The sequence below is a fragment of the Phacochoerus africanus genome, chromosome 6 (assembly GCF_016906955.1).
Source record: "Phacochoerus africanus isolate WHEZ1 chromosome 6, ROS_Pafr_v1, whole genome shotgun sequence".
Taxonomy (NCBI): Eukaryota; Metazoa; Chordata; class Mammalia; order Artiodactyla; family Suidae; genus Phacochoerus; species Phacochoerus africanus.
Genome location: NC_062549.1, coordinates 112,536,321 through 112,548,726, shown reverse-complemented (window position 1 = coordinate 112,548,726; position 12,406 = coordinate 112,536,321). Strand labels below are relative to the sequence as shown.

The 12,406-nt window shown below is 37.9% G+C and overlaps 1 protein-coding gene across 4 annotated transcripts in view; it reads right to left on the bottom strand.

The window, feature by feature from the left end:
- Nucleotides 1-12,406, bottom strand: part of VAV3 (vav guanine nucleotide exchange factor 3) — a 373,579-nt gene that overhangs the window by 44,711 nt on the left and 316,462 nt on the right. For all 4 annotated transcript variants that reach the window (XM_047785154.1, XM_047785155.1, XM_047785156.1 and 1 more), the window contains one exon: nt 4,374-4,439. In XM_047785154.1, the coding sequence (XP_047641110.1) occupies nt 4,374-4,439 (66 nt within the window). The remainder of the gene's footprint in view (nt 1-4,373; nt 4,440-12,406) is intronic.

The following is a 12,406-nucleotide window of genomic DNA, read 5'->3' as shown; positions in this document are numbered from 1 at the left end:
AAGATCCTAGGGCAGTCCCACGCTCCTCTTCCTGCACTCCCTAACAATGGCACCTTGCTTCTCTGGAGGGCTTAGGCCTCCTCCCACACTCCCTAAGCTGTGGTGCACCATTCCCTAGCTTCTTCAAGCTGTTTCCACACAGCCAACCTGTCCTCTACTTGGAACTTACCTCCAAAGCTGGGCCTTCAGCACCCAGCCCTCACCCAGTGTCTCAGGCTGAAGTGTGATGGTTGGTGCGTTGACTGTGCAGCTCTTTCTTGGCTTTGCCCTCCTGAGACTGGCTGTTGACCTTTTTACCTCCTTCTCTGTCCCTGCTGACCTCTAGGCCAGTCAGGGGCCCTCTCAAATGTGGACTCCTTTCCTCTTTCTCAGCTCCCTCCCAAGAGTGCTGGTCCCGCCTGATTCCCTTTTTTCTCTTCTCTTTTTGTTTTTTTTTCTTTGGTCCTACCAAGTTGTATGGGGGTTATCTTGCTCTTTTGGAAGTCCGAGGTCTTCTGCTGGCATTCAGTAGATGTTCTGTGAGAACATTTTCTTTCTTTTTTCTTCTTCTTCTTTTTTTTTTTAATGTGTTTGTGGAAGAAGTGAGCTCCATGTCCTATTCCTCTGCCATCCTGATCTGATTTTCCCTATTTGTTTCTCTTTTAGAGTTCGTATTTCTCTGCTGAGCTTTCCTCTTCCTTCATTATGAACATACAGTTGAACCCTGAACAAAATGGGTATGAGCTGCGTGGGTCCACTTATACATGGATCTGTTTTCAACAGTAAATACTATAGTACTACCCAATCTGCATTTGGTTGAATCTGTTGTTGTGGAATCATGGTTCTTGGGGGATTGCAGATATAGAGGGCCAACTCTAAGTTATAGGTGAATTCTTCACTGCTTAGAGAGTCAGCTCCCTAACCCTTAGATGTTTCAAGGGTCAAATGTATTTTCCTTTATATCCTTGAGCACAGTCATAATAGGTATTTTGAAAATCCTTTCCTGCAAATTCCATCATTTAGGACATCTTAGGGTTGCGGTCTTTTGTCTGTTTAGTGTGGTTCATGTTTCACTGTTTCTTTGTATAGTGAAGAATTTTGGATAGTAGCCTGAACAATTTGAATGATAAACTGTAGAGTTGCTGGGTTCAGTTGTGCTCGTACAAAGAGTGTGGTTTTCCTTAAAGTAGGCAGTTAACTTGGTTGAACCCACCAGCAAACTCTGTCTTCCTTATGGTAAGAGGTAACTGAATACCCACTTCTTTCAGCTGAAACTGAGCAACTGATGTCTGTACCAGAGACTGAAGCAATGTTTAATCCCAAAATTTGAGGTTCCCAATCTCTGACTCGAAGATTTCCTATCTCACTTTCCAGCTTGCTTTTGCTTTAAACTCCATAAAACTCCAACTTTTACCTCTTCAAACTGGTAACACTGTGAGGTTTCTGTTTGAATTTTAGCTACTCCACATGCTGCAGGCAAGTATCTGTCCTTAAGCTAGCCTTAAAACCAGGAAGCTTACCTAGTATCATCCCTCTTCTGAGTGTCAGCTTTTCTTCTAGCCAGTGTCTTTAGTACATGTATTTGTAAAAAATATTTTGTCCAGAGTTGGAGTTACTTTCTTTGGGAGGATTGGTCCAATAGGAGCTACTTAACAATTACCAGAAGTGGAAACTCTTACTGCTTCTATTATTGCTGCTGTTAGCTATGTGTCCATCATAAACCCTTTATAGGTAATCCGTATTTTTTCTCAGGTTGGTTTTAATATTTTCTCTTTGTCTTTGAGGTTCTCCAGTTTTGCTAAAATGTGTCTGGGTACTGATTGAATTTAAAATACTCTTCTTGACTATTAAGACCAGTTTTATCATAAATTCTGGAACATTCTCATTTATGTGAACATGGCTTTCCCACAGTTATCTGTATTTTCTCCCTCAATAGGATGTATTTGAACTTTATCACTCTATTCTCTTATATTTTCCATCTCTTCACTAAGTTCTTTAGACTTCCAGTTTTCTACCCAATTGTGTCTAATACGTCATGTTCCCATTAGAGTTCTCATTTCAATTACTGTATCTGATTCTGTATGAAATATGCCTAGGCAATTTGGAAAGTGACTTGTTTTTCTCTTAGACTTTTATTGTCCCTCTTATTTCTTTAATTGTATTAAGTAAATTGTTTTCGAATTTAGTATCTGACAATTCTGATATCTGCTGTCTTTGTGGGTCTATTTCTCCATATTTTTGTTTTTGCTGACTTTGGTTAAGGTGTTTTGTTTCCTCATAAATTTAATAATTCTAAATTGTGAATTTGTAATCCCTGGGACTTTATCTGTAGAAATCATTTGAGGCTATGATCTTGCAAGAATTTATACTTGCACTGGAACATAATGTGGAATCATTTTATGCTACGTTTCTAGTTTAGAATTATTTAGGTCGCAGAGCTGGTATAAATTCCAATCCCACAAGTGGGTTTGTTTTTTTTTTTTTTTAATCCGAAGTTAAGAATTCTTATGGGAGAGAGACTGTTTTCTCTTTTATTCCCATCCCAGATCCAAGACAAAGATAGGCATATCTTCTGTGAGATCGATGTCTAACTGTTCACCCATTGGGAGCTCTAGGGTCCACAGAGAGATACCCAAGTCTGCACTGGGCTTAGCTCTAGGCTTTGTCTCCAGTTACCATATTGCCAGAAATGAAATTGCCTCTCATGTTCCTCCTGTGTTTTCCTCGGTTTCCCTTTCTTCTACTTGCTCACCTACCTTAACCTATAACCAACAAATGAGTCTATAATTTTATTAAGTAAAGCAGTGAAGTTTTAAAAGCTATGTATTAACTTTAAGTGATAAAACCACTCATGTGTGATTGGTAGTCCTAGCCAGAATCATGTATTCTTCTGCAACTCTTAATCAGCCAAAAATTCTGAGCAAATTTCTTTTTCTAGTAACTAACTGGGTCACCAATTCACATTCAATATGCATCTGTATAAGCTGATTTTCTTAGTATCTGCCATTGTTAATTACCTACATTCAGTTAGGGACTTTTGTTTGTTTTCTTACACCTTTGTTCATTTGTACAAAAAAAAAATTATTAAATATCTATTATGTGCCAGACTATTCATAAAATAAAACTTCAAATGCTCATTCTATGCCATGTTCGAAGGGCTGTCTTAAGAAAACAGTATGTGGTACCTGAAATACTTAACTGTTTTGATCTGATATATTTAGGCTCCCAATCATCTTAATGTTAATCTCCTGCCACCTGCCTACATATAAATATCATTGCCCCAGGCATAGGAAGACTGAATTTTGCTCAAATAAATGAGGTAATGCTAGCAAAACAATCATTTTTGCTTATCTAATAAGAATGGTACGAACCTCAGTTTTTTCAGGTTTTAATGTAGCTGAAAAAATGGCATTAGATCATAGCACCAAAAGAAATGGCAAAATCTTTCTTTGTTTTTTGATTCCCTTTGCTTTGGAAATAAGCTTGGATGAGTGCCGTAAATTATGCTGTCGGCTACATCTGAGGTCAAGGATGGCATACATTTCCATTTATAATATTAAGAAGAATGTTCAGTTTAGAAATCTGCCAAGGACTGAAATAGGGGAAGCACCATTGTTCAAGAGGTTTTTTTCTTAAACCATTAGCTCCACTATATTAGTAAAAGAATTTCATTTCCTTAGAGTTAACTTAAAAAGTTTCATAGAAAAATCCACCCTAACCACCAAATTATGGTAAAATAATATCACCCTAAACAAAAATTTATAAATTTCATAAAGCACCAGAAAGTACACTTTGTTATATTCATTTATAATAATATTTGAGGAAATATTCTTCTAGTATGTGCTTAAGGTGTTTGATGTTTTCAGAAAATGTCATTACAACACTTTTAAAACAGTTATGACAAACTAAAGCACAGAAGAATGTATTGAGAGATTTGAATGGAAGAATCTGTGGACTTTCATGCTTTCTTAGCATGCTTTCAAACACACTAGTTGAAGTGTAATAACTCTTTGTAACCCACAGTGACTAGAAATTTATTAGACGCTGCCAGTCTCACCTCAGAGGGAAAAAGGAAGTTTGTATAGTATATCTGATTGGTTGGTTTGGTTTATTCCCTCTAAAACCTTGTAAACAATTTAATTATGTAAATTCTACCAAGTTAAATTTTCCTCTTGTATATATTGCCTTAGGATTTAAAAATATTTGCCAATGGAGTTATAATGATTTTGAAATTTTAATAACAAAAGCCATAACATTTAAATATGAAATGATATGATCTCCCAGAAAATAGCAATAAAATTAATGAGGGACCAGCCCAATATCCTTTGTACATTCTTGAACAATTAATTATAGCATCATAAACAAAACAAAGTAGAAAGAAATAAAATACTTACACATGGACAAGGTTTGACAGCATCACTTGGAAAAAATCCGACCTCTCCAGATGCTAAATTTCGACCCTAAATTAGAAAAAGGAAAAAAAAAAGCCAGTGTTGAGAACAGTTACCACAAATGATAACCTGATAACAGTATATTCATGATACTGTTTCTCAAGATCCTCAGAATTACTTCCACATTGTATGAAGTCCTAAGTATGAACTTGACATATAGCTTCAGATCCTGACTGTAAAATAAGAATTCAAGTTTGACTTCCAATCTAACATTCAATTTTGTTAACCTCACATCCTTCAATCCTACTTAGAGACAACAGCAGACCGTATCATCCTATATTACATTCATAAATACAAGGAGATCACACTGGTTTTGTGCAAGCTCACTATCAATTAGGAATTTGATTTCAATGGTTACTAGTGGGATCCCTAACAGAATTCATGAGAATGTTCCTCCAGTAGGATCAGATATTTCAAGACATGTGGAAATGGAGAACAGAGCATGATATATGACATTTTAGACGATTTTCAGATTTAGGAAAAAGACATGGGATACTGATCAAAGAAGAGAACAATTAAGGTGTTGGAAGAAAGGATCAAAACTCAAAATGGCATTGTAAATGAGGAAAGAGGAAAGAAATTAACAGAATAAGGAAAACCTAGGCACAAAATGGACCAAAAAAAAAATACTTAAGAACTTATTCTTGGAGAGCTTTGGTTAAATTCCTCTGTAAAACAATCGCAAGACACAGTTGTTTCCCTATTCCAGAAAGACAAACTATACCCAAAACATGCTGCAACAGTCAGAACATGTAATTAAAAAGTTCTTATGAGATGATTTCTCCTTGTCTGAAAATTAGACTTGTTTTTATTTGCAGTGTAACTGCCTGCTTCTCAGTATCTCAGATGAGGTAAGTCGCATTATAATTGGCTACTACATGCTCTATTATTTTTGACAAAGAAGAGTAACACAAAAATGATCAGAAAGCGTCTTTTTGAAGCAGGATCCCTTTGTTTCCACAGATCTCCGCTATGAGTTTGTAGAGAAAATTTTAAAAAGTGGGAATCCAGAATTACAGGAGGAGGAAGATGAAGATAAGAAAAAAGGGACGCTGGGGGAAGGGAGAGACGGCAGGTAAATGGAGGAGAAAAGGGGGAAGAGTTAGAGATAGGGAGAAAAGCAGAGAGAAGAGCAAACAGTGGGGTTAGGATAGAGGGAGGTCAATCAATTAACCAAGCAAAAAAAAGGTAATAATTTTGGCAAGAGTCTCCAACTGCATTGCACTTGAATTGGACAAAAGGGTAAGTGTACAAGTCACATTTTCATTCATTTATTCACCAAACACTGTATCTAATGTTAATTTGGTTAGACACTCAGAAAAACGCAAAAGTTCATAAAAGTTCTCCCACCGTATTTTTTTTTTTTTACTGAAAGTATAGTTGATTTACAATACTGTGCCAATTTCTGCTGTACAACAAAGTGACTCAGTCATACATATATGTACATTCTCTTTTTCATATTATTTTCCATCATGGTCTATCCCAGGAGATTGGATATAGTTCCCTATGCTGCACAGTAGGACGTTATTGTCTATGCTAAATGTAATAGTTTTCATCTACTAGCCCCCAAATCCCAGTCCATCCCACTCCTTTCCCTCCTGCCCCCTCCCCCTTGGCCATGACAAACCTGTTCTCTGTAAGTCTGTTTCTGTTGTGTAGATTAGATTTGTTTATGCCATATTTTATCTTTTTTAAAATTTTTATTTCCCCAATACGTTATTTTTTTCCTGCTGTACAGCATGGTGACCCAGTTACACATACATGTATACGTTCCTTTTTCTCACATTCTCATGCTCCATCCTAAGTGATTAGACGTAGTTCCCAGTGCTACACAGCAGGATCTCATTGCTAATGCATTCCAAAGGCAATTTGTGCCATATTTTAGACTCCACATAGAAGTGATATCATATGGTATTTGTCTTTATGACGTATTGTACTTAGTATGATCGTCTCTAGATGCATCCATGTTGCTACAAATGGTGTTATTTTGTTCTTTTTTATGGCTGAGTAGTGTTCCATTATATGTGTATGTACATGTGTGTATCATATCTTCTTAATCCATTCATCTGCCCATGGACATTTAGGTGTTTCTAGTGGCTTGGCTATCGTGAACAGTGCTGCTATGAACATAGAGATGCATGTATTTTTTTTGAATTATAGTTTTGTCTGACTATATACCCAGGAGAGGGATTGCTGGATCATATGGTGATTCTATATTTAATCTTCTGAGAAACCTCCATACTGTTTTGCATAGCAGTTGTACCAATTTACAGTGTAAGAGGGATTCCTTTCCTCCACACCCTCTCCAGCATTTGTTATTTGTAGACGTATTAATAATGGCCGTACTGACTGGTACGAGACAGCATGTCACTGTAGTCTTGATTTGCATTTCTCTGATAATTAGTGATATTGAGCATCTTCTCATGTGCCCACTGGTCATCGGTATGTCGTCTTTGGAGAAGTGTCTATTTAGATCTTCTGACCTATTTTTCAATGGGATTGTTTGCTTTTTTGTTGTTGAATTGTATGAGTTGTTTGTATATTTTGGAGATGAATCCCTTAATCTCCTTTGCAGTTTTCTCCCATTCCCTCGGTGGTTTTTTCTTCTTTATGGTTTCCTTTGCTGTGCAAAAAGCATGTAAGTTTGATTGGGTCACATTTGTTCATTTTTGGTTATATTTCTATTGCCTTGGGAGAATGATCTAATAAAACATTTGTACAGTTTATGTCAGAGCATGTTTTGGCTGTGTTCTCTTATAGGAGTTTTACGGTATCATATCACATGTTTAAGTCTTTAAGCCATTTTGAGTTTATTTTTGTGCATGGTGTGAGGGTGTGTTTTCATTTCATTGATTTACATGCAGCTGTCCAGTTTTGCCAGCACCACTTGCTGAAGTGACTGCCTTTTCCCCATTTTATATTCTTGCCTGCTTTGTGAAAGATTAATTGAACATAGGTGTCTGGGTTTATTTCTGGGCTCTCTATTCTGTTCCATTAATCTGTATGTTTGTTTCTGTACAAATACCACACTATTCTTAACCATAGCTTTGTGTTATTGTCTGAAGTCTGGGAAAGTTATGTCTCCAGCTTTGTCTTCCACCCCTCCACCCCCCTGCACCCCCAGGATTCCTTTGGCAATTCTGGGTCTTTTATGGTTCCATATAAACTTTTGGATAATTTATTCTAGTTCTGTGGAAAATGTCATGGATAATTTAATAGGAATTGCATTAAATCTGTAGATTGCTTCGGGAAGTATGGCCATTTTAATAATATTCCTGGACTAATTCTTTCAGTCCAGGAGCATGGGATTTTGTTCCATTTCTTTGAATCCTGTTTAATTTCCTTTATTAATGTTTTACAGTTCTCAGCATATATAAGTCTTTCGGATCCTTGGTCAGGTTTATTCCTAGATTTTTCTTTTTTTTTCCTTTCTTTTCTTTTTTTGGTATGGCTTTTTAAAGGTTTTTTATTTTTATTTATTTTTTTGCTTTTTAGGGCCTCACCCGTAGCATATGCAAGTTCCCAGGCTAGGGGTTGAATGGGGCTACAGATAATGGCTTAGCCACAGCAACACAGGATCCAAGCTGCGTCTTGTGACCCACTCCATGGTACATGCCAATGCTAGATCCCTGGCCCACCAAGAGAGGCCAGGGATCAAACCCACATCCTCATGGATAGTTGGGTTCCTTTCTGCTGTGCCACAATGGCAACTCTTGAAGGTATTGTTCTTTTAATTCCCTTTCTGATGTTTGTTACTATACAGAAACGTAACTGATTTCTGGATGTTAATATTGTATCCTGCTACTTTGTTGAATTTGTTTATCAGATCAAGTAGCTTTTGTGTAGAGACCTTAGGGTTTTCTATATATATAGTATCATGTCATTTGCATAGTGATGATTTTACCTCTTCTCTTCCAATTTGCATATCTTTTATTTCTTTCTCTTGTCTGACTGCTGTGGCCAGGACTTTGAATACTATGTTGAATAAAAGTGGTGTAAGTGGGCATCCTTGTCTTGTTCCAGATTTTACTAAGAAGGCTTTCAGCTTCTCTCCATTTAGTATTATGGGTTTGTCATAAATGGCTTTTATTATGTTGAGATATGTTCCCTCTATACCCACTTGGGTAAGAATTTTTATCATAAATGGATGTTGAATTTTGTTACATGCTTTTTCTGCACCTATTATGTGATTTTTGACTTTTCTTTTGTTAATGTGGTGTATGACTTTGATTTGTGTATGTTGAAACATCCTTGTGAAATTGGTATGAATCCCACTTGGTTGTGGTGTATGTCTTTTTAGTGTTGTTGGATTTAGTTGGCTAAAATTTTGTTGAGAACTTTTGTGTCCATATCCACCAAAGATAACTGGCTTATAAATTTCTTTTTTGGTAGTATCTTTGGTCTGGTTTTGGTATTAGGGTGATGGTGGCTTCACAGAATGTCTTTGGGAGTGTTCCTTCTTCTTTAATCTTATGAAAGAGTTTGAGAAGGATCTGTAAAACTACTTTTTCATATTTGGTAGAATTCCCCCGTGAAGCCATCTGGTCCTGGACTTTAGTTTGTAGGGAGGTTTTAAAATTACATACTCTATTTCACTTACAGTGATCAGTCGGTTCAAATTATCTATTTCTTCTTGATTCAATTTTGGTGGGCTGTATGTTTCTAGAGAGTCAGCCATTTCTTCCAGGTTGTCAAATTTGTTGGCATATAATTGTTTATAGTATTTTCTTATGTTTTTTGGTATTTCAGCAGTATCAGTGGAGATTTCTTTTTCATTTCTTAATTTCTTTGTTCTCTCCCTTTTCTTTTTGGTGAGCCTGGCCAGATATTTATCAATTTTATTTACCCTTTCAAAGAACCAACTCTTGGTTTTATTGATTCTTTTTGTTTTCTTTTTTTAATCTCTATTCATTTCCTCTCTGTTCTTTATTATTTCCTTTCTTGTGGACTTTAGGTTTTGTTTGTTCTTCTTTTTTCTAATTCTTTTAGGTGGTGTTAGGTGGTTTGAGACGTTTCTTGCTTTTTGAGGAAGGCTTTTACTGCTATGAACGTCCCTCTAAGAACTGCTTTTGTGACATCAAATACATTTTGTCTTTTTTGTTGTTGTTGTTGTTGTTGTTGTTGTTGTTGCTATCTCTTGGGCCGCTCCCACGGCATATGGAGGTTCCCAGGCTAGGGGTCCAATCAGAGCTGTAGCCACCGGCCTACGCCAGAGCCACAGCAACGTGGGATCCGAGCCGTGTCTGCAACCTACACCACAGCTCACGGCAACGCCGGATCGTTAACCCACTGAGCAAGGGCAGGGACTGAACCCGCAACCTCATGGTTCCTAGTCGGATTTGTTAACCACTGCGCCACGACGGGAACTCCTGCAATACATTTTGTATGGCTGTGTTTTCATTGTTTGTCTCAAGGTATTTTTTAATTTCCTTTTTGATGTCCTCATTGTCCCTTGGTTTTTTAGTAGCATGTTATTTAGACTCCATGCAAATGAGTTTTGCTCATTTCTTTTCCTGTGGTTGATTTCTAGTTTCATGTTGTTGTGGCAAGAGAAATTGCTTGAGGTAACTTCTGTACTTAACTTCTATACTCTTAGGTTAGTTTTGTGCCCCAGCATGTGGTCAATCCTAGAGAATGTTCTATGGGCATTTCAAAAGAATGTATAATAAGGGTTTTTTTGGATGTAATATCCTGAAAATATCAATTAAGTCTAACTGTTCTGTTGTGTCATTTAGGATCTCTGTTGTGTTGCTGATGTTCTGTCTGGAAGATTTGCCCATTGATGAGCGGGGTGTTAAAGTCTGCTATTACCGTATTCCCATCAGTTTCTCCTTTTATGTCTGTTCGTATTTGTTTTATGTATTTGGGTGCTCCTATAATAAGTGCACATACATTGATTAGTATAATATCCTCTTCTTGAATTGATCCTTTCATCATTAAATAGTGTCTTACTTTATCTTTCTTTATGGCCTTTAACAAAATGTCTATTTTTTTTTTTTTGATTATGGGTATTGTAACTCCCACTTTCTTGTCATTTCTAGTCCTGTCCCCAGGACTGATCTCTGCAGCCTGAGCTTCAGCACCCAGCCCCTCCCTGCCCAGAGTGTCTCAGGTTGTGATGTGCCAGGAGATGGTTACCAATTGTCTATGAGGCTTTCTCTCTTCTTCATCCTCCTTGGACCAGCTTGCTGTGCTTTTCTCAGAGGCTTTGAGTCTCCCCTTTTATTCTTACTTATCTCCCAGTCATTTAGGTGGCCTCCCAGTATATGGATTCCTTTCCTCTTTCACAGCTACCTCTCAGGATTGCTGGTCCTGTCCTGATTCCTTTTTTTTGTTTTTTTTCCACTCCTCTCCCTCTTTTTTCCCTTTTGTTCTACCCAGTTATATGGAGGGTTCCCCCCCCCCCTTCTCTTTTTGGAAGTCTGCTGTCTTCTGCCAGCATTCGGTAGATGTTCTGTGAGAATTGTGCCACATGTAATTTTTTTGGGGGGGATGCAGTTGTGGGAGATGGTGTGCTCCCTGTCCTATGCCTTCACCATCTTGATCCCAGATCTTCCTGCAGAGGTTCCAAGGCACAGATCGAACTTGTGCCACAGTTGTGACCTCCACCATGGCTGTGGCAACACTGAGTCCTTAACCCATTGTGCCACAAGTGAAATGCATCGCCCTAAATTTTTATGTAAACATATAATTACAATACAAAGTAGAAAGGGCTAAATATTGTTAAAGAGGAGAGGCTATGAACATTAGAAAAATAGAATATACTGGGTTTGCCTGAAAGCTGCATGGAAGAAGGGGGCATATGAATGTAAAATGTGTAAGGTTTAAAAAGAGAGGGAAAATGTATTATCTTGTTGTCAGAATATTCTCCATCAGCAAGGCCCAGGACTAGAAAATTACAGGACATGCATAGGAAATGCAAGTAGTTCCTTTTAAGCAGAATATAAAATGAGTAAGACTTACCATACCCTTACTGTATGCTAGACACTGCTCTGAGTGTTTCTTACAATAATCCTTTGCTGCAGGTCCAATTACTATCCCTATTTTACTTTATTATTCTTTTTATGCTGGGGGCATGTGGAAGGTTCTGGGCCAGGGACTGAACCCAAGCCACAGCAGTGACAATGCAGGATCCCTAACCCACCGAGCCACCAGGGAACTTGTACTATCCTTATTTTAAAAGAAAAATGAGACAAAAAGGAGGTAAATTATTTGCTCATGACCACAGAGCCCGCAAGTGATAGAATAACATTCAAATTCAGTTGTTGTAACTTCAGAGCCTTGCACTGCCCCTCTCTATAGCATAAGACTCATAAAGAAGGACAGTGAGTAAGCTAAAAGTACCAAGAAACCAGTTTCACTGTGACATCTGAATTTATCATCAGTGATGGGGTTTCAGAAAAGAGGTATGTTGTTGAGAAGAATTAAGCTGGCATCAGTGTGCAAGCTGGCTTATAAATGGGCATGACTTTAGGTGAGAATATCATTAAAGAAATGGATTCACAGAAAGGGGAAGAAGGGGACATGCTGGGGACATCTAACTCCGGTGTTTGGGACTTGCCTGTGGGTAACATACGGGGAGAAAAGACCACGGGTGTTAAAGACTGCCGGGAGGTCAGAGATGGATCATGCAATCCATCTAAACAGACAACACAGGTTTAGATGTCAGTCGTACAGAGAGGAAAGTTGAAATCACAGGAGCTAGAATGTCATGCAAGCAAGTGTCTAGAGAAGAAACCAGAACTTACAGAAATTAGTCTAACTAGAAGGTAGGAAGAAACTACTAGGAGGGAGGCGAATCAGAGACTAGACTCTGATTGTCAAGTATTAAGATTTGGGAGCGTTTCCACTGTGGCTCAGCAGAAATGAACCCGACTAGTATCCATGCAGATGCCCACAACCACAGAGCCCGGAAGTGATAGAATAACAATTCAAATTCAGATGCAGATGCAGGTTCGATTCCTGGCCTTGCTCAG